General features: G+C 36.6%; 1 protein-coding gene across 2 annotated transcripts in view; it reads left to right on the top strand.

The window, feature by feature from the left end:
• BABAM2 (BRISC and BRCA1 A complex member 2) overlaps positions 1–26794 on the top strand; it is a 454600-nt gene that overhangs the window by 133392 nt on the left and 294414 nt on the right. For both annotated transcript variants that reach the window (XM_058551529.1, XM_058551530.1), the window contains exon 5: positions 21448–21642. In XM_058551529.1, coding sequence (XP_058407512.1) covers positions 21448–21642 — 195 coding nt within the window. The remainder of the gene's footprint in view (positions 1–21447; positions 21643–26794) is intronic.

Raw genomic sequence — 26794 nt, 5'->3', positions numbered from 1 at the left:
CCCACACAAGCTTTGGAGAGCCAAGATATTTAAACCTGCAGAGTAAAGTGCCAGCTCAACCCTTACACTGGTGTGATGTAATCATGTAACCACAGAATGGTTTGTAGCCTTGAGTTGCCAGTGACTCAGTAGACCTTGTATACATTTAAAAAATGTTTTTAAGTTGTTGGGATTATGAAAATACCATAGAAGCATAATATTATTATAAACAAAACATTCAACATATTTAATGCAGTTTCTTGAATTTGTTTCAAGAACATTTATAAAGAAGTCAGGTTGAAAACTAAAAAGTCTGGATTATTATAGATTTTTTAAAAGAAGGGTAACTAATTACTTATAGTATCTAAAATAGTCTACCAGACATCATCAGTCACATTTTTATTTTTTATTTATTTATTTTTTTGTGAGGAAGATTGGCCCTGAGCTAAACCTTTTGCCAATCTTCCTCTTTTTGCTTGAGGAAGAGTGGCCCTGAGCTAACGTCTGTGCCCGTGTTCCTGTATTTTGTATGTGGGACACCACCACAGCATGGCTTAAGTGGTGTAGGTCCATGCCTGGCATCCAAACCTGCAAACCCTGGGCCACCAAAGCGGGACATACAAACTTAACCAGTGCACCACCTGGCTAGCCCCATCAGTCACGTTTTTAATCAAAGGAGTCCTTTAAGAGATTTGAAAAAATTAATTGGTAAGAATAGTGATTAATATAACAATTATGTATAAATTGTGTGTTTAAAGGTACATTTTTAAAGGATTTATTTATTTTTTAAATTTGGAGATGTTTGCAAGGTTACCATGAATTTAAGCTCAGTAAGCCTCTCTGGGAATTATTTAAAAGTTGCAAAATTTGTTTCAATGAAGCTTGATTTAATGAAAAATAATTTATTATATTAAAACTGTAAGTTAACCATTTGTTTCACCTTTAACCCCTACCCAGGTACTACTCCTAAACCCAAATTCACTAAATCTACTCACATTAAATAAAAGCATTTGAGTCAGGAAAAGATGCAATAACTATTTCAAATGTTTGAATTTATATGTTTGTATTGATATATTGTATTCGTTGAATAGAACTGAGTAGAGATCGTTTTGGGATTAGCTATAGATTTATGTTATAAATGAATCTTTTTTAGTTCATAGTGAATCAAATAGGAAGCTTTAATAATATGTCACTGCATTAGAAAATTTGTAATAGTAATTTTCAAACTTTTAAGACTAAAAATAGACATTGGAATACTATCCATTAACCTAATGACTTTAACTACCTGAAGAGAGCCTAGGAGCCATTTCTTACTTTTTGTTAGTACTTTTTTGGACCTTTTTATTTATAACTATTAAAAATGTGATCTAAACTTTTGTGGTATTTTACAACATGCCTTGTGAGAATTTTTATTTTCTAAGAAAATAATGCAATATAAGATGTTTATTATATTTAAGATAAAGGATTAATGAAGGTTTTGAAAAATTGAGAAACTCTTTTAGCTAGATTACAAATTTAAGATTAGTTTTGTGATATAACTTCCTTAACTTTTAGCATCATTTCATGACTATAAATTGGTAAGTATCCATTTTTAGAAACCAAAGCATAATTCTTAGATATAATTTTTAGAAATCAAATAATTTTTATAAGTCAAAGCCAAACAAAATTCTTTATAACTATACAATTGTCTTTTAAAAACTTTGTATTATTGAGAATTTCAAACATATACAAAAGTAGAAAGTATTGTATCATTAATCCTCATGGTTCTGTCATCCAGCTTCCATAATTGTCAGCTCATAATCAATCTTGTTTCTTCTGTACCCCCATCCACTTATTCTCTAGCATGTCATTATTATTATTATTATTATATTTTATTTTTTTTGCTGAGGAAGATTCGCCCTGAGCTAACATCAGTTGCCAGTCTTCCTCTATTTTGTATGTGGGTCACCACCACAGCATGGCCACTGATGAGTGGTATAGGTCTGTGCCCGAGAACTGAACCCCAGCTGTCGAAGTGGAGTGCACTGAACTTAACCACTAGGCCACCGGGGCAGCCCCACCTAGCATATTATTTTGAAGCAAATCCTATATATTATGTCATTTCATCTGTAAGTACTTTGGTATGTTACTAAGAAATCTTTCTAAAAGCATAACCAAAATACCATTATCTTGTCTAAAAAAATTAACAGTAATTCTCTAGCATCATCAAATAACCAGTGTTCAAATTTCAAATTGTCTGAATCAAAATCTCTGCAATGTGATTAATTATGTCTTTTAAGTCTCTTTTAACTTGTAAGTTTTTTCCATCTCTCTCCTACCATTTGCAATTTATAGTTAAAGAAGCAGGGCCGTTTGCCCTATAAAATTACCACAGACTGGATTTTGCTGATTGTATCCCCATGGCATTGTTTAGCATGTTCGTTTGTTCCTCTGCATTTCCTATAAATTGGTAGGTGGATATATGTCCCAGATTTAGTGCACCCTCAACCACCTGGTACCTAGTCACAAACCAAAAATAACCCCTACCCCTCAAATAAAAGAGGTTCTGAATTTTGTGATAGCTGTCTTAGGGACTATGTGCTTTATTTTATATGTGAGATGTAGAGGCATCTTTAGTTTTTATTTAAATAATTCTATGTAATATGTGACTGAAAATTAGAATTTTCAGTGACACTGGTTATAGCAAAATGAGACAGATGTGTGTATAGTAAGTAAAAAAGAACTACCAAAAGCAACAGAAAGATTATAAAGATACGGTATCCTGGAGTTATTCATTTTAAGAACACGTAGCCCTATTCACTTAAAAACCCCTAATGATATCACTGTTTTTAAAAAGCAGCAATATAATATGTTCTCATAATAATGACCTTACTTTATCAGGAAAGGTGAATTATGTTTAATATGGCTTATTTTAAAGAATAACAACAACAACTAGAGAGTCAACAGTTTGGCACTTCAAGGATTAAAGAATTATATATCATAATTGTAAAATATGGTGGCATGGTAATCTGCAATCCTTGTTAATAATATATGTAATATGTACATATTAATAGGTCATATATAAAAATTACAGAAATTCTACTTTATCAGGAATAACTGGGAAATAAGGTATATTGGTTAATCAAGTACTTAGACTCCTAAAAAGCTTAGATTACTGTATAAGCTATATATAGATCACCACTTCTCTTAAAATCATTGATTTTTGATAAAATGCCCTTTACACTAAAAGTAGAACATGATTTGGTCTTTCGTTGATGATTCAGAAGCTTTTAAGGAACTGTTTATAGCATCAGAATTATTGTTATTAACCTTGATTGTCATTATATTGTTGCTGTGTAGTAGATTTGATTAATGCAAAGTTCAATACTAATGTTAGTTATCAGAGAATTATCACTGGATTAAGAAAGCCCAAATGGGCTTTGTGACTGTGGTATTCACAAAGTCAAATAAAGAGACTTATAGGAATCAGTATGCGTGGATATATAAGTGCGGCTGCATACATAGATATATGTTTACCTGTGTGCACGTGTACTGTTAAATTTATAATATATATTGTTTAACATATATATTGTTAAACATATATACATATATACCAGCTTGTGACATGTGCAGCCATTACCAGTACAAAGGAAGCTGCAAATTGAAGGAATTTGATCAAAATTTTCCAGGAGGAAATTGGCTCCAAGGCATAATGATTTTGGCTGGAGGAGACAGTGATCCTGGCACAGTGTACTCTCTATTTCCTTGTGAAAGCTCCAAGATTAAAGAATTAGCTACATAGAGGCAGATGCTTGGTAGTTTTCTGGAAGCACAATTATAAGGTTTATGAAAAACAGGAAGATCAACATCTCATGCAGGTTTTTTGAACTGGGAACTGATTTAATGTGGTATTTTGCACCCCTTAGACCTTGTCTGTTGAGCCGTGAGAATTTGATTTTGTTTTTATAACTGTTTTTTTTTTTTTTTTCCTACGTTCTCATTTTCAGTGTGCTGGCCTTTGGAAAGAAATTATATCTTAACATGCTTTTAAGATAATATTTTTCAGACTGTTCAAACTTTTATAATTTTATTTATTTATTTATTTTTTCCCCAGAGCCCCAGTAGATAGTTGTATGTCATAGCTGCACATCCTTCTAGTTGCTGTATGTGGGACGCCGCCTCAGCATGGCCGGAGAAGCGGTGCGTTGATGCGCGCCCGGGATCTGAACCCGGGCCGCCAGCAGCAGAGCGCGCGCACTTAACTGCTAAGCCATGGGGCCGGCCCTGGACTGTTCAGACTTTTAGTGATTGATGACTATGATCAGTCATGTTGCAATATTGTATTTTCAGAATTGCTGTCCACTTTTCTTTTGTCTACTTCTGCTCATAACCACAGATGAGCTTGGCTCCCAGAAGCCAGTATCTTTATTGACCCTGGTAAAATTTTAGATCCTTTAATTTATTTAACTTAGTTTATAATTAATTAACTGGTAGCGGTCATTCACTTGACAAATAATTTGAGTGCCCGTGTTAAATAGTCCATGATGTCTAGCACAGCTCTTGAACAAAGATGAATAAGATATTGTCCCTGTTCTCGGTTATAGTCTAATAGAGGGAAGGTAATATGAAGTAACTGTATCACCCAGACAATCAGTCATTCTTTATGAACATTAGTGGGTGCATTGAACACGAGAACTTTCTTTTTATCTTTAATTTTCAGTGCCTTAAGAACTTTAGCCATTCATTCTGCTGCATTTTGCTTACGTGACACCAATAAACACCTTATGTATCTACCATAAATTAAGGAACCATGGGAGGAACTAAAACATATCTTTAGGAAATGCTCTAAAATCTGACTTCAGGTTTTGCAAACTCAAATGCCAAAAGAAGCCAGCCAGGTAACTCAAATGACTGAAGAAGACAGGTGTAAAACAGTTGTAATCGGTGGGGATTATGACCTACTGAAGTATCTATGCTTTGTCTAAAGATTTTCAAATAAAAAATTTGTGTGGGTCAAGGAAAGCATGTCTGCAGGCTGAGGCTGCCAATTTGCAACCCTTCTGTAATTCCTTAATATTAATGGAACCATCACAAAAATGTTTGAGAGAAAAGATGGTGATTTAAAATTAAATGCAAATAAATACATCCCATTTAAGAATGATCACACCATTTAGTAAGCTATTTGATGCTTTTTTTCTGAGGCCTAGGTGACATTAAATTGAGAATGATGGGATCCCAGGAGGAACCTGGAAGATATTATAGATCTAGGCAGATGAGGGGATCAAGTTTAGTAGAATCCACCTCTGTAGGAGAAACAGGAATTAGCAAGAATGATGTTGGCTCGCCATCGTTGAATTTTTTTTTTCTGGGTATGGCTAGCCCTAGATTCCAGGTGTTAATTATTGTTAGAAGTGGGTCAGAGGTCTGGAGACACATTCTGTTACTTCCTGGGAAATGTATGGGCTAACTCTAGTGGAAAGCTCTAGTGGATGGAACCTTTAGCTGTCATTTAGACAGTGGCTCTTATGTGAAAGCCTAATGAGTTCATGTGAAATTATTTGGGCCTTTGATCACAATGAGAATATTTGTCAGAAAGATGATCCGATTTTTTGGGTTTCTGCCTTGCTATTGGAAAGCCTGAACATGACTTCAAAAATCACAAAACAGATTCTATAGGGCCAAGAGTAGTTGTCACTCCAGGCCTACTGAATCAGTGTCTCAGAGGGTAGGATCTGAGAATCTGTCTTTTTAAGATGCTTCCAGAGTTATTTTGATGATAGCCAGGATGGGAACTACAGCTGTAGGTAGAAAAGGTTTCATATACTTGCTGGAAGATATCAGGCTTCCTTGGTCAATGAAAATTGTGTATTGACAGCTCTCTACTAAGGGATTTTTTTTTTAAAGTGGTGTTTATTGATAAAAAGAACTCCATCCTGTTTGATGATAGTGAGTTGATGGCAATAGAAGTTGGTAACTTGAGTTATAGGGGCTTTATTAAGGTTCTTGAGGCATTTCATTGTCGGGGGAATGTCTTCATGATTATTTAACCCTAACTGAGACCCAGGGAAGGCTGTTTGAATGGTAAAGCTTGAAACAGATGCTTTTCTTCAGTTGACTGTGAGAGGCATCACAGTTTTAAAGGAACTAGTGAGGAATGGCTTTGGGGGCTGGAGAGGGGTGGCGAGTTTAAGGAAGTGAAAACTGATGAAACTGAATAATCACCATGCATTGCTAAATTGACAAATGGTTCAAAGACAGTCACTGTGGCTGCTTTGTGGGGGCCCATTTTTAGTCTCTCTGAAGAAAGAATGTACACATTTCAAGCTTGGCATGGAGCCAGCATTCATAAGCCTCTACAGTACAGTTTGTATGTGCTGATTATGTTTCATTCAAGTGGAGGAAAGGTAAAAATATCTCTTGTTTACAGGACCATGAAGCCAGTAAAGACTTCTTCTCTGAGTTCAGTGCTAATGAAGGACTGGGATGCTGCTAGTTGTATACAGCCCCAATACACGTGTCAGTAATCAGAGCGTCCTTATCTGATCTGGAAAGGTTGCTCACCTTTCTCCTTTACATCCTTCAGCAGGGCTATTGGCTTTTTCAGAAGTCTCACTTTATTATCCACTGGTTCAAATATCTTACTGGTGTTTGTGAAGCTCTGGGATGGGGAACATCTCAGATACCTATTTCAGATCCATTTTAACTTAAATTCATTGAATGAGTTGTAATATGCAAGGGTAGAGTTTTCTATTGTTCCTTCCTTCTTTCCTTTTTATTTATTTTTTCTTTAAGAGAAATGAGTGTAATCATTGTTGGGTTAGTGGAAATAGATTAATACTCTATGTAGATTTTCCTGCAGATAATGTAAGAATCTACTTAACTTTTTTATCTGGCAGAAAACATAAGGACCTAAACTAAATCTATATTTTGGATTAAAGGGCTCTTGAGTAGTTCATGTAAGAGTAAGAGTAAGAGTTCATGCACCTCTTCCTCTATCCTTTCTCCTGGAGGAGGTAAAATCGTTATATGGTGTTGTAGTATATCAGCACTCATTTCTTTTTCTTCTTCTTCTTTTCTTCTTTTTTTTTTTAAGTGACAGGAAATCTGATTCAAACTGGCTTACACAATAAAGGGAGTTAATTGGCTTACATAATTTAAAAGACCAGAAGTGGGCTTCAGATAAGGCTTGGTCCAGTGGCTGAAATAATGTAATTTAAGGACCTAGTTTCTTTCTATTTCTTTTCTTCTCAGCTCTGCCTTCCACTGGGTTGATTTTATTCTTAGTCTTCATATTTTCCCAGCAGCTCAGACCCTTCCCTTGTGAATACAAAATTATAACTCCAGTTCGGACTTTATATTCTCCTACAATGGAAAGAAAGAATGCTTTTATTTCTCAGAATTTCCAATTGATGTCTTCACTTATCTCCTTGGGTTTGATTGGGTATGTGCCCATAGCTGACTCAACCATTGATGCTAGGTGCATAGGAAGTGTTGATGCAGTTAAGCAGATAGGACCAATGGAGCTTGAAGTGGAAGTTTTTACTCAAAACCCATGCGTGAGAATGGGGAGGGTGGTTTCCCAAAGGAAATTTGAGTTTGTGTTATCAGAAGGAGGGCAATGGATGTTGGACATCAAACAATAGATGTCTGCTAAGTGTGAGTTTAGGCCAAGGACATTTTATGGACCTGGGGCTAGGAGGTGGAGTTTTTAGGGGGAGGATAAAGACGCTGAAAGCTCTTACTTCCCCATGTGCTGTACTTTGTGGATATCTCTTCCTTTAGTTGATGATCTACTTTGCACTGCTTTTTCTTTCTTGCTCTTATAGCTGCATGTGGCTGGTATAACAGGAAGAGCTTGGGGTAGCCTCCTCTTTAGATGGCATTTCCCCTAACGATTTACTCACAAATTATGTTACTAGACATTGGTGGTTTTAAGCCCACTGGCCAGGAAGATCCAAGACTGGAATTTTGACTAAGAGGAAGAGGGTCTGGCAAATACTGCAGGTCTGGAATTAAGTCCAGGGAGCTCAGCTAAGGTGAGGAGAAGCAGTTGTATAGTATAAATCACTGTAGCCCAGGGGCCAAGTCTAGCTAGGAAATCATCTAGGGCAAGAGTCAGATACCAGGTGTCAGAGCCTGCAGGTGTTTCTCTAGTTAAAAATAACAACTTGGTTGAAGCTGTTTGTTCTCTATCTTGCTCCATACTGCCCATTCCTGTGGGTCTCTTTGTGATTATCATAGTCAGAAAGAAATGAGAATCTATCTTGAGGTCTGGTCCTAGCTGAGGCAGGAAAAGAGTTACTGTCTTGATACAGGAGAAGGAGTAGGACTCCTATGAGGTTGTGACTCACCTATGGCTATAAAACACTCATTGCCAGCAAAGGATCACTAAGCTTGAATGATCTTTCACTGTGATTTAAATACTTTGCTCCAAGCTTAAAATCTATAGGCAGAAATTGGGATTCTTAACCTTTTAAGTTTAAAAGACTCCTGAAGACATTTTCTAATGAAAATTAAAACCCTAAAAAATGTTTGCTTTAACTAAATGATTTCAGTTAATTTCTTGTAAAGAAACACAGAAGCACACATTAACTTAAAATAAGCTCACACTGTTGTTTCTTGTAGTACAGCCAGGAAAACCAGTAACAAGCTGTCTCCTTCAAAATCACATCCCTGGATGATATTCGAGCAACCTGGACAATTTAAATACATCCCCAGGAAAAACAATTTGAATTAAGTTAGAAATCATATTTGCTAATTTCCTTTCTGCCATTGCAATATTGCCTTTTATTCTCAGTGTCTGATTAGCATTGATTGAGATGGTATGTGGCATCAGTGACTCAGGTAAATAGCAATGTTCATTTCAGAGGTACAGCTAATCTGGACCACAAAAGGATTTTTTCTTTTTTGGTAATTGTTGGAGTCTTGGTGAACTGGATGCATGCTCAGCTTAAGGGAATTTAAGTTTAAATTTCTTTAAAACACTTAATTGGCCACACAAAAGGATTTTTAATGTTTAGGATTTATTAATCAAATTTTAGTTTATACCAGCATTTTATGCAAAATTGAGCTTAATAATAATATTACTTATTCATACTTTTTTGAGAAACAGTAGGTCTAAAAACTTGAGCATTTTGGCCCCAGATAGATTTGATTTTGTATTTAAATGATAGCACCTTAAAGTTGTCTGGATAAAGAAGAAATAGAATGGGTTTAGTTATTATTCAATCCAGCACTCTTCAAAGTGCTTGCTTATAGTCAGTGATTTTAGTGTTTCCAGTCTTAGTTCCTTTTATACGTGTTGTGGAAAAGACACCATTCCTCTTCTCTAAGTTGTTATACTGTTAAGAGAAGAAAGGCTAGTAGAGGTTCTGTGGGAGGTACTCTTTCCTTTCTTTTCAACCTTGTTCACTTGTGAGGAGGTTTCCAAGACAGGAAGGAATCTGCTGTCTACTTTCTTCCTCTTAATAAACACAGAAGGCTGGCCCAAGAGATGTGGTTTGAGATTCCTTCCCTCCCCTGCACCCTCCCACCCTTATTTCCTCCCATCTATCTACCCCCAATTCCAAAGAAAGAAACAGAACTTAGAAATGTGCTGGGTAATCCTAGAGACCTATTTGAAGTGGCAATTCAACATGATGGGGGGCTACGTGCTGTTCACCTTTTAAGAGGAACTGGAAGGTAATCTTATAGCAACTTCTGATGGGCAAGAAGGGATATTACAATTTTTTGAATTTTCTAAGTGGAGCCAAAGGTATAGTTTTAACATACTTTTGTACATTTTAGATTAAAAGCATGCTTACCTGTGAAAGAAACTAAATAAGTAAAGCATACCAATGATTCTGACACCCTAGCACAAAATTGGGATGATAGAGGAATTCTGGTGTGATGTACTAGTAGGGCGTCCCTTGGTAGATATTTGAAGATTCCCCAGAACTCCTCTGTTAATTGAAAATTTTGCTTACCTAACAGCTGTGGGTGAGGCTGCCTACTGAATGGCATTTCAAAAAGATCAGATTTAAGATTCCTTATTTTGCTTTTTCTCTATTATGAGTCTGTCAGTTCTAGCACAGGGAAAGTCATGTGGGAAAGTGATCTTTCAGCTACTCAGGTATTTATGTATTTTGCCCAAGATGTTCTCTTTGTCCTTATCAAGGATATGTAATTGTCATGTTCTATATTGACATTGAATCAGGAGCACATTACCATTAGTAGCCTGAAGATTTTATTGATTGTAAGCCAGGGAATGAACTGCTGTATTTTATCCTGCAAGGCAATAAAAAAGCGCTTTTAGGAAAATCCTAGGTCACAACCTGTTAAAAAAAAAAATCCAGATAAGCTGGTTGGTGATTGAGAGGCAAGTCAGAACCTTGGAGAGATCTAGAGAAAGCTGGATAAAACCACAGCTATGGCTGGCCCCAAGCTAGGTTTTTTTGAGGAGATGCCAATTCTACTTTGCTTATTGTCAAGATATGTATGATTTAAGGAGACACATCCCTTTTACTCCAAGCACAAGCTGTGTATTTGTGGACTAATTTGGTGACTTGGGTCCGAAGTCTTAAAAACTAGAGAGAATGCTTTTCTTCAGCACATCTTCTTGAGGTCCTCCAGGCCATTTTATGATTCTAGATTCCTCTTAACAGGGCTTCTGGTATCAAGAGGAAGATGGTCACAAATAGGAAGGGCAGAAGGAGCATAAGATTTTACTGAAGTATTCACTATGTATTAGACTAGATTCATTTTTCCAAAAAAGTGTTTTTTCAAATGACATCTTAGCTAAAACTTCAACAAAACAAAAGCAAAAACTAAGTGAAAACAAATGCAGAATGGCAGAGATGATCTGGTTAAGAGGTCTGGAGTGCCTTCTATGTAGATTACTCCTGGCTCCAGCAGTAGCCACTGAACACAGGCTGCAAATCACCACATTTCACCAGAGTACATTCAATTTACTTGTCAGACACAGTTCCTAAGTAGACGTGAGGATTTAACCTGGCTACTTCTAGGAATACCTTTACTAGCCATATTAATTCCAGAAATGGCCTTATATTGATTGTCTCCTTAGCTATTCATTTGGATGTCAGAGATTTGTATCTCTTTCTAATTAGCTTCAGTGCTTCCCAGAACCTACTGAGTTTTCAAAGACTGTAATTAACAACTTCAGATATCATAGCAACAATCTCAAATCTCATACTCAATAGGCTCTGCCTAGAAGGATGAAGAGAATTATTAAAATATTTGAAAATAAAGCCACTGAGGATTATAAAATGACCCTATTTATTTTTTTCCCTTACCAATATTTATTTCTGTGAGTACCCTATAAATTGTAGTGGAACTGAATACAACTGTGATGTTCTCTCCCCTTCCACACACTCCATTTTGTTCTTAATAGTTGATTCTTCTTAAAAATAAGATCCCAAAACATTAACTATAAGTTAACTGTAACAAAACTATAAGGGATGTGATTGGGAGTGGTTGTCTTTATCATTAGCCATATGCCTATAAACATGTGAAGGGTAGTTATATGAAAGTGGAAGTAGACTTGCTCTGTGTAGCCCCCAAGTTAGTTTCTCTTAATCCAGCTTCCCTCTCACCCACCCCCAAATTGGTGTTATGTTAACTCTACTTTAAGAAGTTAAGGGGCTGGCCCGGTGGCGTAGTGGTTAAGTTTGCAAGCTCTGCTTTGGTGGCCTAGGGTTCGCCAGTTCGGATCCTGGGCACGGATCTACGCACCGTTCATCAAGCCATGTTGAGGTGGCGTCCCACATAGAGCAACTAGAAGGATGTACAACTATGACATACAACTATCTACTGGGGCTTTGAGGAGAAAAAAGGAAAAAAGGAGGAAGATTGGCAACAGATGTTAACTCAGGGCCAATCTTCCTCAAAAAAAAAAATAAGTTGCTATATTTTAAGAAAGTATGAAAAAAATGTTTAAAATGATTTCATTTAAATTGTTTTAGATGATATATTAGAGGAGTTATGTATATATATCCCTGTCTTAATGTACAGGGTAGACATTCATTTTTTATAATAATTCATCCTCTTACAAATAGGTCAAATAGCAAATTTATTTTTGTTATCTTTTGTATTCTCTAGATGCAATGACATTTAAAAAATTCATGCTTTCCAGTTACAGTTCTGTTAGAAATGTAAAATGTCATTGGTCATTTCCTAAGACTTCCATTCAGAGGAATGTAACACAAAGGAGTTTTGGTTGAGAGAAGTGTAATGAATTCCTACAACTGTGACCATTACGTTATAGCATATTGCATTAGCTTTCTGGAAATGTTCTGTGAGGCTTGGAATTTAAGAAACAGTTAAGGTTCTAAGTCAGTTCAAGCTTACTTAAAGCATATTTATTTAGGGTTAACTGGTACAAGATTTGTTCTCTGGAAAGCTATGAAACTGGTTATCTTTTATTTGATCAGAAAAGACGGTTATAGTCTGACCTCATAAAAATATGTAAATGGTAAGTTGAATTTCTTAATTCTTAATTTCTTGAGATTGAAAAACAGTTTGAAATGAAATATCTGAAGTATGGTATTCTATTTTTTTAATTTATATTTTTCCATTATGAAAGTATGTGCATGTGTTATGTATATGCATATATATACATATACATACATATGTATAAAAATACAATAGAAAATTTGGGAAATATAGAAAATTAGAAAGAAGGGAAAAAAAAACTCTTCTAAATAGCTCCCAACTATAGATTTCAGTTGTTAACTTTTCTTCCAGTACTTTTTTTAATGCATTGATGAGTTTTGCTGTGGAGGGAGATGGGGAGGGGATGGGGATATTCAAAGTTGTAATCATGTTGTATATACAGTTTTATGTCTGTCTTCATGTAATATTTTAATAAAAGTGTTTTCTACGCTGTTACACAGTATTTGTAAACATATTGGCTGCATATTATTCCTTTGAATTCCTATAACAGTTTTTCGACTATTTCTTATTATCAGGCATTTAGGTTATTTGCAGTTTCATGATATTATAAATGACTCTATGTACATTTTTATCTATGAAGCATTTTCCCCCTTATTTTTGTTGTTTTCTTAGATAGATTCTCAGAAATAGGATTTCTAGAGGTGTTGAGAATGAACATTTTTTAAGATTCTTAAAAAAGTATATATAAACTGTGTGTACCAATTTGCACTCTCATGTGTAAAAGTGTCCATTAAACTACATCCTCACTAGCATTAGCTATTTGCTTGAAAAAAGAACTTGGCTAATTTAAGATATAAACTTTGTTTCTCATACTTATTGCTGAATTTTCTTCTCTTGTGGGGAATGCTGGATGAGGGGCAGGCCAAATCAATGAGTCGTATGAAAGCAAGAAGCTGTTTGTGGGGCTGAGGGCCTGTCTTGGAGTAAAAGTCAAGCTAATGAGTTCAAACTAAGACCTAATTCAAGGGTGGCTAGTTGAACCGTGGGAGCCAGGGTATGGAGCTTCCAAGAGTTGGGGAGAAAGTGCAGAGTGAGCAAAATCAGAGGTGAGCTATAGGAATACCCAAGAAGAGTCAAATGTTGGTGCCTTACACAGTCCCAGTATGGCTTCTTCTGGAGGATAAACGTAGTCTTCTTGGGGAGTTGGGGGATCTGACAGTATACGTTATGAGAGAGACTTAGTTTTGTTCTTTATACTCTTTTATGCTATTGGAAAAAATGCTATTTCTTCTACCACATGTATATATTACTTTTTCATTGACACATTAGTTTATGAAAAAGAAGAAACCAGAAAAGTTACATTTCTTTGATTATTAATAAGGTTGCATACTTTTCATATATTATTAATCAGTTTTGGTTTCCTTTTATTTTATCTGAATGCCAGAGAGTCATGCAAAATTTTTTAGTATGAAGTTTCAGATAATTGTTTGGTAATATTTCTCATTTATTCCTGTACTTTATCCTTTTATTAATTAAAAATTTTTATTATAAGATTTATTTTTTTTAAAAGATATTTTTATTCCCTTAGAAGATTTTTTCCCTCCATTATTAGGCAGTGATGATCCCAAGGCTCATTTGCTAATTTGCTTGTTTTCCTCCTTCATCTCCCCAAAGATAGGAACCTAGTACACTGTTTCCTCACTTTTTTCATTTATTCGTGTCCTTGTGCATGTCTAAATTTGCTTCAGTATGGCTGAGAAGTGATGTTTTCAATAAGTGAGATGTGAATTGGGAGTGAGCTAGGCCTCTGAAAACTTTATCTGTCACTGTTTCTCACATAAAGGCTCAGATAAGGAACTGAGGATTGGTTGGGCTTGTTCAGGTCTGCAGAGGCACTGATTTGGGAGTATAACGTGTGTGGTGGAGTGTGTTGATGAGAGAGAAATGTGGGAAGGTTGAGGGTCACATGAGCAGGCACATCCCTCAAGTCAGGCACCCTGGACAGGGGAGCCAAAGTAGGGAATCCAAAATTACTACCAGATATGAGGTAGGTCATGACTGCAAAGAGGCAGGTGTCAATTCTTTGGTTAGAAACTAATTTTTTTTTTTCCTGAGGAAGATTTGCCCCGACCTAACATCTGTTGCCAATCTTCCTCTGTTTTGTATGTGAGCCGCTGCCACAGCATGGCCACTGACGAGTGGTGTAGGTCCATGCCCGGGAACCAAACCCGGGCCGCAGAAGTGGAGCATGCCGAACTTAACCAGTAGGCCACCGGGGCTGGCCTCAGAAACTGCTGTTTTGATGAACTGAATGGGGGAGGGTTGGCAGATTTACTTTCTACACTGTCACTTGTCCACACTTGAGTATCAGCAGAGTTATTCAACCTCTAATATACTAGTCTTTAAAAAGAACTGGCATAATACCTTCTCTGAATTGCTTCATAGGTATTTAGTGAGAATGAATAAAGTTTTATAGTAGTAGTTAATTCTTTTGCTTTTGTGGGTTTTATTGTATTTTAATCACTTTGTTCTAATGCATTTTTCATTCCTTATTTTTTAAATCTCTTTTCTATGTTAGTATGTTTCCTATACCTACTCTTCATGTTTATCCTCATTTCAGATTTTTTTCTTTCATGCGTAACCAAAAATAAGTAGAATAAGAACTTTGTGAATAGAGAGAAAAATACTTATTTTTCTCTTTTTTGTAAAGAGGACTGTTAACTTATGCCTGCCCCACTTCCCTAAAGAAGTACTCAGCGTTTTTGTCTATCTCCTACTCAAGAGAATGGCAAGTTCCAATGTCCTGCATTGGTAGGCCTGCTTTTAAAGTATGTCCTAGTCTTAGGAAGGGACCAAAATCTTGTGTATCTTCTGTGTTCTCCCCTTCTAGGCAAAGTGGTTCAAACCACAAATTACCTAATAAGTAAAAATAGTCATGTAGCAATGGTAGAAGAATTTTTATCTTGATGAGCTTATCTGTACCTCCTTTGATGGAGATGTTTTTCAGCTAAGACATTTCCCAGTGAAGAGTACATTGAATGGCCAAAGAGGTCAAATGCATTTCCTTGTATTGGGAGATTGTATTTTAATGGAAAGGGACTGGTTGCCATGTCTTTACTGTGTATTTAACAATTAGGTTGAATCACTTGAAATGAATTCAAATTGGTAAGTGATGTTTGCCAGCTTATAAGCTTTCATAATTTTTCTTTTTGTGTGTGTGGCCACAGGCTTATAACTTGCCAAACAGCTAAAGAGAAATGGTAGAATTTAAAAAGTATAAATTGAGGCAAGTAAAGCTTTTTGCTTTTGTACTGGAACAAGGACTTGAAAGGAATACTTGACCAAGAAGTGGAAGATGGAGTATTTTTCCTATTTATTAATGTTTAATGATAGCCAGCCCTGGTGGTCTAGTGGTTAAGATTCAGTGCTTTCCCCCCTGGGGCCCGGATTTGTTGCCTGGTCAGGGAACCACACCACCCATCTGTTGGTTGTCATATTGTGACAACTGCGTGCTGCTGTGATGCTGAAACCTATGCCAACGGTATTTCAAATACTAGCAGGGTCACCCATGGTGGACATGTTTCAGTGGAGCTTCCAGACTAAACGGGCTAGGAAGAAGGACCACCTTCAGACTAGGTGGAAGGACCACCAAAAGACTAGACGTGGCCACCCACTCCCGAAAAAATTGGCCATGAAAACCCTGTGATTAGCAGTGGGAGCATTGTCGGATATAGTGCCGGAAGATGAGAAGATGGCACAAAAAGACCGGGCAGGGTTCTGCTCTGCTATACACTGGGTCGCCAGGGATCGAAATCAACTCCACGGCACTAACGACAACAAATGATGCTGAAGCTCTTACTTTTTTCTCTATTCATCAAATCTTTATTTGAACATCTCTTAGGACCTATCTTTCCTATAATTAAAAGAGCATTTAGTGATTTCCCCATTGTCATTTGGTCCCTGTAAATCAACCCACTCAGAGCAAAGTAATTACTATCCTTTTAAAGGATGCATTTCTTTACCTTTTGTTTGTTTTCTTTTTGATAGAAGACTTTTCTGGTGAGATTGGTCATGATATTAATGAATGTGATTTTTTGCTATTATGTAAATGAAACTTGTCAACATTTGGAAGATCTGTGTAACTCAGTGAATCAGTATTTTCTGAATCACCAAGCTTGATGGTATAAAATTGTACATGAGTAAATGATACATTTAAAGTGCAGGATACTGATTTTAAAGTATAGTGCGAAACTATAGTAATCCAAACAGCATGGTACTGGCATAAAAACAGACACACAGATCAATGGAACAGACTTGAGAGCCCGGAAATAAACCCACACATTTATGGGCAGCTAATTTTTGACAAAGGAGCCAAGAACATACAATGGAGAAAGGAAATCTCTTTAATAAATGTTGTTGGGGAAAACTGGACAGCCACATGCAAAAGAATGAGAGTAGACCACTGTCCTATAGCATACACAAAAATTAACTCAAAATGGATTAAAGACTTGAATGTAAGACCTCTGAAACCATAAAAATCCTAGAAGAAAACATAGGCAGTACACTCTTTTAACATCAGTCTTAGCAGCATCTTTTCAAATACAATGTCTACTCAGGCAAGGGAAACAAAAGAAAAAATAAACAAATGGTACTACATCAAACTGAAAAGCTTCTGCATGGCAAAGAAATCATCAACAAAATGAAAAGACAACCTACCAGTTGGGGGAAGATATTTGCAAATCATATATCTGACAAGGGGTTAATATCCAAAATATATAAAGAACTCATACAACTCAACAACAAAAAACAAACAACTTGATTAAAAAACGGGCAGAGGATCTGAACAGACATTTTTCCAAAGAAGATATACAGATGGCCAGCAGGCACATGAAAAGATGTTCAACATTACTAATTATTAGGGAAATGCAAATCAAAACCACAATGAAATATCACCTCGTGCCCATGAGAATGGCTATTATTAAAAAGACAAGAAATAATAAGTGTTGGAGAGGGTGTGAAGAAAAGGGAACCCTAGTACACTGCTCGTGGGAATGTAAAATGGAAAACAGTATGGAGATTTTTCAAAAAATGAAAAACAGAACTGCCATATGATCCAGCTATTCCACTTCTGGGTACGAAACTATGCAGAACACGAAAACACTAATTTGAAAAGATATATGCAACCCTCTGTTCATTGTGGCATTATTCACAATAGCTAAGACTTGAAAGCAACCTGAGTGCCCATCAAGGGACGAATGGATAAAGAAGAGGTGGTATATATACACAATGGAATACTACTAAGCCATAAAAAAGGTGAAATCTTGCCATTGTGACAACATGAATGGACCTTGAGGGTGTTATGCTAAGCAAAATAAGTCAGAGAAAGCCAAATAACCACATGCTTTCACTTATATGTGGAAGATAAAACAAGAACGACAACAACAGCTACAAACACACACATAGATACAGAGAATAGATTGGTGGTTACCAGAAGGGAAGGGGGTGGGGAGAGGGCAAAAGGGATAAAAGGGCAAATTTGAACAGTGATGGATGGCAACTAGACTTTTGGTGGTGAACACAATGTAGGCTGTACAGAAGTTGACATATAATGATATACACCTGAAATTTATATAATGTTATAAACCAATGTTACCTCAATAAAAACATAAAAAATAAAGTGCAGGATAGATGAATAAATTTTAATGTAAGAGTATGAAAAGTTTATCAGTATAGTTTCAGATTCCACATTGCAACTATCCTTTAAGAAACTACCACTTACTGAATTTTGGTGTAGTATCAAAGAAGAATATCCAGAAGTATTTGAAAAAGCTATTAATACTCCTCTCTTTTCAAAGTACGTATTTGAGTGAGCCTGGATTATCTTCATATGGTTCAGCCAAAAACACATATTGCAACATTGGATATAAAAGCAGCTATGAGAATCCAGCTCTTTTATTAAACCAGACATTAAAGAAATTTGCAAGAATATAAAACAATGCCATGATATAGTAGGTTTGTTATTTTAAAATGAATAAGCATTTAAAAAATTTTTCAGTTTTTATTTTTAATGTAGTCAATTTAACTCATATAATTCATATATACAGAGGCTCTTTGGGGTCCTCAATACTTTTTAAAAGTGTAAGTTTCCTGAGACCAAAATGTGTAAGAACCTCTGGTGTAGTGCTTAAGTGGGCACTTGGAGCCAAATTGCTTAAGTTCAAAACCTGGCTTTGTTGTTTAATAGCTCTATGACCTTGAACAAGATATTGAATTACTTTTTGCCTCAGTTTCCTCATCTATAAAATGGTATAGTAATATAATTTATAAAGTTGTTATAAGGATTACCTTGAATATATGAAAATTTCTTAGAGCTTGTATAGCACTCAGCAAGTTATATAATTATCACCTGTTGAATATTTGTAATGTGTTGGTGTTTTCCTTCATAGATGCTAAATTTCTAGATTTCTAGAAGTTGTGTGTATTTGGGTGTTAACATGGTCTGTTATCGGTAAAGTCCCCTAATATCCTCAATTTCTCTGTTTTTCCTCCAAGTCAGTGGTTCTCAACCTTTGCTGCACATTAGAATCACCTGAAGAGCTTTAATTAAAAAAAAAAACACCCCAATACCCAAGACACACCTCAGATTAACCCAGTTAAACCAGAATCTGGAGGTAGGGGGTAGGGCCTAAGCATTAGTATTTCTGAAGTTTTCTAGGTGATTTCATTGTGAAGATTGATAACTACTACTCTGAAGCCTGACCCTCTGCCCTGAGATTCTGTCTTTCCCTCCTTGTTCTCGATTAATTGTAGCTGATTCTCTCTTACACGCGTTATACTACTATGCCTGGAGTTGTTGTAGGTGTTCTCTTTGCTCTTTCTTGCTACCAAGGAAATTGGCATTCCCTTTCCCTAACCTCTCTCATCCCCAGCTTTGAAACTCATGCCAACAGAATGTAGGACCCACCACTCCCTCCTTGTTGTTGTTACCTAGAGACCTTCATTCTTTGAAGATTTTAGCACATGGCTTGTTACTTGCTCAGCGTTATTGCTCATGTCATGATTCTAGGTGATTTAATATTCATATAAATGATCTTTCCAGCACCCTGGCCTCTCAGTCCCTGACTTCCTTTCCTGCAGTGATCTCGTCTTCCACTCTACCTCAGCCAGGCACACTCTTAGCCAGACCTTGTCAGTACCAGTTACAGATCACCTCAGTCATCTCGGTTGCAAACATCCCATTCTCTGACCATACCTCCTGTCTTTTCAATTCATTCTTGTTAGTATCTCAACTCCAGCAATTCTTCCAGTTCAGCAGGACCATTAATCCTTCCACCTTTTCACTAACTCTCACTTCCCTTATGAACTTACTTGGCTTTTTCCTGGCTTAAAGTCCATGCTCCATAATTATAATCATTCTTTGTCAAACCCTCTAAGATCTCTTGCCCCTCTTTCTTTACATTGTACCTTTATTAAATCCAAATTCCTCCTACTCCACATTGCACCCAGGCAATGGAATTTTATGCTCATTGGTCTCACTTAAAAATCATACCTCTAACTGCAGTGGGGCTTTTAGTGCTATCTGGAATTTCTCCTGCATGTCCCCAGTCCATTTATTCTTCTAAATGACTCCTCTGAATGAATATTTCACACTTTCTTCTCAAACTTCTAATGTCCCCTCTTTCTTCCTCACTCTCAGCTGATGACCTTCCTTCGTATTTCAAGAAGATATAAGCTCTCAGGAGAGAACCACCACAAGCTCCTATCACCACACAGAATAACCTGCATTCGGACTCATTTAGTTGACCTTTCCTCTTGTTCCTATGGATGGACCCTCTGTGCTCATTTCCAAGACGAACCCTCTTGGTGATCCCATCCCCATCTGGCCATTTGTTATCTTCTCTCCTGGTATTCTGCCCCCCTCTCTCACATCATCATTATTTCCCCCCTCTCTACACGGACATGCCATCAGACTACAAACATCTGAGCAAAACTTTCCCTTGACCCCACATTCCCCGCTAGTTACAGTTTGAGTTGTCTGTACTAGCTATGTGCAATTTCTTTCTACCTATTCTCTCTTAAACCCTCGACAATAAAGCTTTACTTCACCAGAATAGCACCTGTTGAGGACACTGTTAACATGCATGTCACCAGACCCAGCAGTCAATTCTCAGGCTTCTTCTTACTCATCAACATCATTTGACACAGCTGATCACTTGTTTCACCTTGAAGCACTTCCTTCACTAGGCTTCTGGGATGCATGCTGCATTTTTCTCAGTAGCGTTTATCATCACCTGATATATTTCATTGTTTGTTGATTATTTATTTTGGCCCAGTAGAATGTAAGCTCATTGAGAGCAAGGACTTGACTTGTTCTCATCACTGCCTAGAACAGTGGCTCATATATAATAGGCATGTGATAAGTTTTTGTTGAATGAATGAACATGAGCTGAATAACTACTATATACTTACCAGATTTTCCCCCATTTCCAGCTCCTTTCCTGGTCATAAGCCATTTCCTTTTCTTTTTCTCTGAACTTTGCATTTCCTAACTGTATTTTCCCTTATCTCAACTCCATTCCTATCTTTTTCAGGCTGAACCATCACCATTGTGCTTATATTTCTGAGGGGCTCTAGTGTTTACAGAGCATTTATTTATATCTGGTATTACAGATGCAGATGGTCTGTGGATCTGAGTTGAATGATAATTAGCATGTAATGCTGAATTTAGGTGCAGGTAGAAGAAACATTAAAATTATAAAAGAATAAGAAACAAATTAAGTCGTCTAGGGCTAAAATTATGGTGTTTTAGGATATTTAGATTTCTTGTTTTGTCATTACTACCCTACTTTACACTTCACTGTTTCTGCCTACTCATGATGGGATTCCTCCTTGATTTTCTGCAAGGATTTTTAGAAGGCAGGAGAAATCACCAAGCTCAAAAGACCCTTCCAACTTCAGACCTGAGTTTATTGCTAATTATGAGTAGTCTGTTCCTCTTAAATTTTCATCACTCTTTTCCTCTATATGGATGTGCTAATGTGATACTGGATTTGTATGTACATTCCTTTTTAACTGGTCTTTTATTTTTGGCTTCTACAGAACCTTGCCTCCTGGAATCCTTCAAATCCTGAGTGTCTGTTACTTGTGGTGAAGGAACTTGTGCAACAATATCACCAGTTTCAATGCAGCCGCCTCCGCGAGAGCTCCCGCCTCATGTTTGAATACCAGACATTACTGGAAGAGCCGCAGTATGGAGAGAACATGGAAATTTATGCTGGGAAAAAAAACAACTGGGTAAGGTTTTTCGAGACTGGGAGAAAATGTCACTTCATCTGTAATAAATTAAAATAATCAATTCAGATATCCATTTATAGTAAACCCTAGCCATTTCCTTAAATAAGCAGGGTTTATGTTGCCTATATCCTTTCTCATAATTTAGAGTTTGAAGAGACCTTAGTGTTTATCTGGTTCATTGTGTTTCTCAAAGGTATCACTTGGGAAGTTCATAAAATTTGGAGCCTCACATCCCCAGCCCCAGATACGCAGAAGTCAGGGGCAGGGCCTGAGGACCTGCCTGTATAAGAAGCCCCCGTGGAGGTTGTGATGCAGGTGGCTCACAGGCCACATTTTGAGACACTGACAAGTTTCGCTTTCCTTTCAGTGCAGAACTTCTCCAATATCACAGTCAGATAAGAGACGTTAGTAACTCTGGAGGTAGCTAGCTTATACGGACCCTTTTACAATTCCTTTACATTGTATGATCCTTTTAAAATGTAGGTCAGATCATGTCACTTCTCTGCCCAGAACTTTCATATACTTCTCTTTGTGTCGCTCATGGTATAAGCCAAAGTCCTTCTAGTGGCTTAAAAAAGCTCTACATGGTTCCTGTCACCACCATCTTCCATCCGTCATTACTTCTCTCACTTCACCTCCTACTTTCCTGTCTACAGATATTTGACCCAGCCACACTAACTCCTGTGCTGTGCTGCAGACACGCCGGGTACACTCCTGCCCTAGGTTCTTTGTATATAGCTTTCTTTTTGTTGGCATATTTCTCCTAGATATTTGCATGCCTAATACCCTTCCTCCTTAAAGTTTTTACTCATATGTTATCTTCTCAGCAATGCCTGTGTTAACACCCTCAATTTTTTTTAAACAACTGTGTTGAGGTATAATTTACATACCACAAATTTACCTGTTTTAAGTGTACAATTCAATAATTCTTCATACATTTGCCAAGTTGAGCACCCGCCACCACAATCCAATTTTAGAATGGTTCCATCACCCCAGTAAGATCCCTCATGCACATTTACAGTTAATCCTATTCCCACCTCAGCCCCAGGCAACCACTAAACTACTTTCTGTCTGTATAGATTTTTTTTCATGTAGTGGAATCATACAATATGTGGTCTTTTGTGACTGGCTTCTTTCACTTAGCGTAATATATTTGAGGTTCATCCATGTTGTACCATGTATCAGTATTTCATTTATTTTGGTGGCTGAATAATATTTCATTGTAGAGACATACCATATTTTGTTTATCCATTCACTAATTGATGGACATCTGGGTTGTTTCCACTTTTTGACTATTATGAATAATGCTGCTATAAACATTCATGTACCTTCTTTGTAATACCCCTTTTTAAAATTGTAACTACCACACCCCTACCTTTACCTTGCACTACATTATCTTTTTTGTATCTCTTTTTAACACACCATATAATTAACATGTTGTATTAATTATATATTGCTGCATAAAATAATCATTCCAGAATTTAGTGGCTTAAAACAACAACAGTTATCATAGTTTTTGTTTGTCAGAAATCTGTGTAGACCCTCTGTTTCAGGGTCTCTCACAGGCTGCACTCAAGTTAGTGGCCAGGGCTGTAGTCATCTCAAGGCTCACTGGAGATGGATCCATTCTAAGTTCATTCTCGTGGTTGTTGGTATGATTCAGTTCCTTGTGGGCTACTGAACTGAGAGTCTTAGTTCCGTGCTCACTGTTGGCTGGAGGCTGCCCTCAGTTCCTTGCCTCTTCACAGGGCAGCTCATAGGATGGCAGCTGGCTTCACCAGAGCAAGTAAGCAGGAGAGAGTGAGAGTATCTGAGCAAGACAGAAGTCATAGTCTTATAATCTAATCTTGGAAGTGACAGCTCATTGTTTTTACTGTATTCTATTTGTTAAGTCCAGTCTACACACAGGGGAAGAAATACATAAGTGTGTGCATACTAGGGATCACTGGGAGCCACTTAGAAGCAGCCTACCACACTTATTTATTATGTTTATTATTTGTCTCTTCCCACTGGAAAGTAAAATTCCGTGAAGGCAGTGATCTGTGTTCTGTTCACTGATATATCATAAATACCCAGAACAGTGCCTGCCACATTGTTGACATTCTATAAACATTTGTTGAATGAATGAATTAGTAAACTCTAGTCTACTTAAGCACAGAATAAGTTTAGGTTCCCTTCTCTCTCTTAATTCTTTTAGGTTTCACTTAGTCTTCCCTTTCTTAGATTAAATATGCCTCCTCCTCTTTTATTCTTAAGCATTTTCTTAAAGGATATGGTTTCCAAGGTCTTATACATGATCAGTGCCTTTGAATCAGTAGGATTAAAATTTATTCTTGTTACAAATCGTCTTGTTTGTTCAGTTCAAGGTTTTGTGTTTTTCTTTGTAAATTTATTTTGTTTATTTTATTGTGGTAAAAGACATAAAGTTAAATTAAATTTACCATACCATGTCTAAGTATACAGTTCAGTAGTGCTAAGTATGTTCACATTGTTGTGCAACAATGTTCTAGATCTCTAGAACTTTTCGTCTTGCAAAATTGAGACTCTATAGCCATTAAATGCTGATTCCCTTTCCCTCCAGCTCCAGTCCTTGGCAACTACCTTTCTACCAAAAAAAACCCCCTTTTTTTAATTGAGGTAACATTTGTTTATAACATTATGTAAATTTCAGGTGTACATCATTATATTTTTACTTCTGTCTAGACTATATTGTGTTTACCACCAAAAATCTAGTTGCCATCCATCACTGTACAAATTTGCCCCTTTACCACTGTCACCCTCTCCCCACCCCCCTTCTGCTGTGGTAACCCCCAATCTGTTCTCTGTATTTATATATTTGTTTGTTGTTGTTGTTTTACCTTCCACATGTGAGGGAACTCATATGGTATTTGGCTTTCTCGGTGTGACTTATTTTGTTTAGCATAATACCCTCAAGGTCCATATCCATGTTGTCACAAATGGAAAAATTTCATCTCTTTTTATGGCTGAGTAGTATTCCATTGTGTATATATACCACCTCTTCTTTATCCGTTTGTCCCTTGATGGGCACTTAGGTTGCTTCTAAGTCTTAGCTATTTGTGAATAATGCTGCAATGAACATAGGGTTGCATATATCTTTTCGAATTAGTGTTTTTGTGTTCTTTGGATAAATACCCAGAAGTGGAATTTCTGGATAATATGGTAGTTTTATTTTTAATTTTTTGAGAGCTCTGTATACTTTTTTCCGTAGAAAACCCTAAAGAATCCACCAAAAAACTATTAGAAATAATAAACGAATACAGTAAAGTTGGTACAAAGTAAAGCAGGGTACGAAATCAACATACAAAAGTAAGTTGCGTTTCTATACACTAACAATGAAATAACAGAAAGAGAAATCAAGAATACAATCCCCATCTACAATTACAACAAAAAGAATAAAACACCTAGGAATAAATTTAACCAGGTAGGTGAAAGAAACTCTACACTGAAAACTATAAGACATTGTTGAAAGAAATAGAAGAAGATGCAAAGAATGGAAAGATATTCCATACTCATGGACTGGTAGAATTAACATAGTTAAAATGTCCATACTACCTAAAGCAGTCCATAGATTTTATGCAATCCCTATCAAAGTCCTAACGATATTTTTCACAGAAATAGAACAAAGAATTCTAAAATTTATATGGAACAACAAAAGACCCCAAATGGCCAAAGCAATCCTGAGAAAAAAGAACAAAGCTGGAGGCATCACACTCCCTGATTGCAAAGTATACTACAAAGTAATAGTAATCAAAACAGCATGGTACTGGCAGAAAAACAGACACACAGATCAATGGAACAGACTTGAGAGCCTGGAAATAAACCTACACATTTATGGACAGCTAATTTTTGACAAAGGAGCCAAGAACATATAATGGAGAAAGGAAAGTCTCTTCAACAAACAGTGTTGGAAAAACTGGCCAGCTATGTGCAAAAGAATAAAAGTAGACCATCATTATCTTTACACCATACACAAAAATTAACTCAAAATGGATTAAAGCCTTGAATGTAAGACCTGAAATCATAAACCTCCTAGAAGAAAACATAGGCATTATGCACTTTACTTCAGTCTTAGCGGTATCTTTTTGAATATGTCCCCTCAGGCAAGGGAAACAAAAGAAAAATATAAGCAAATGAGACTACATGAAACTAAAAAGCTTCTGCATGACAAATAAACCATCAACAAAATGAAAAGATGACCTACCAATTGGGAGAAGATATTTGCAAAGCATATATCCGATAAATATATATAGAAGTCATACAACTCAACAACAAAAAAAACAAACAACCCGATTAAAAAAAGGGCAGAGTATCTGAACAGACGTTTTTCCAAAGAAGATATGCAGATGGCCAGCAGGCACATGAAAAGATGTTCAACATTACTAATTATTAGGGAAATGCAAATCAAAACCACAGTGAGATATCACCTCATGCCTGTCAGAATGGCTATTGTTAAAAAGACAAGAAATAACAAGTATTGGAGAGGATGTGGAGAAAAGGGACCCTTGTACACTGCTTGTGGGAATGTAAAATGGTATAGCCACTGTGGAAAACAGTATAGAGATTTCTTGGCTTTCTGTGTCTATGATTTTGACTTTTTTAGATACTTCATGTAAGTGGAATCATACAGCCTTTCTCCTTTTGTGACTAGCTTATTTTGCTTAGCATAATGTCTTTCAAGTTCATCCACATTGTGGCATGTGACAGGATTTCCTTCCTTTTTAATGCTGCTTAGTATTCCATTGTATGTATACACCACATTCTGTTTATCCATTTATCTGTCGATGGACATTTGGGTCGCTTCCACCTCTTGGCTATTGTGAATAATGCTGCAGTGTATATGGTTGTGCTAATATCTCTTTGAGATCCTGCTTTGAATTCTTTTGAATATATCCCCAAGAGTGGGATTGCCGGATCACATTGTTAATTCTATTTTTAATTTTTTTTATTGATGTCGTAATAGTTTATAACATTGTGAGATTCCAGTTGTACATTATTATTTGTCAGTCACCATACAAATGCACCTCTTCACCCCTCGTGCCGACCCCCCTACTCCCTTCCACCTGGTAACCACCAAACTGTTCTCTCTGTCCATGTGTTAGTTTATATTCCACATAGGAGAGAGGTCATACAG

This window comes from Diceros bicornis, chromosome 12 (assembly GCF_020826845.1).
Source record: "Diceros bicornis minor isolate mBicDic1 chromosome 12, mDicBic1.mat.cur, whole genome shotgun sequence".
In the NCBI taxonomy this organism is placed as follows: Eukaryota; Metazoa; Chordata; class Mammalia; order Perissodactyla; family Rhinocerotidae; genus Diceros; species Diceros bicornis.
The sequence above is the reverse complement of the archived record's forward strand: the minus strand, read 5'-3'. Positions and strand labels throughout refer to the sequence as shown.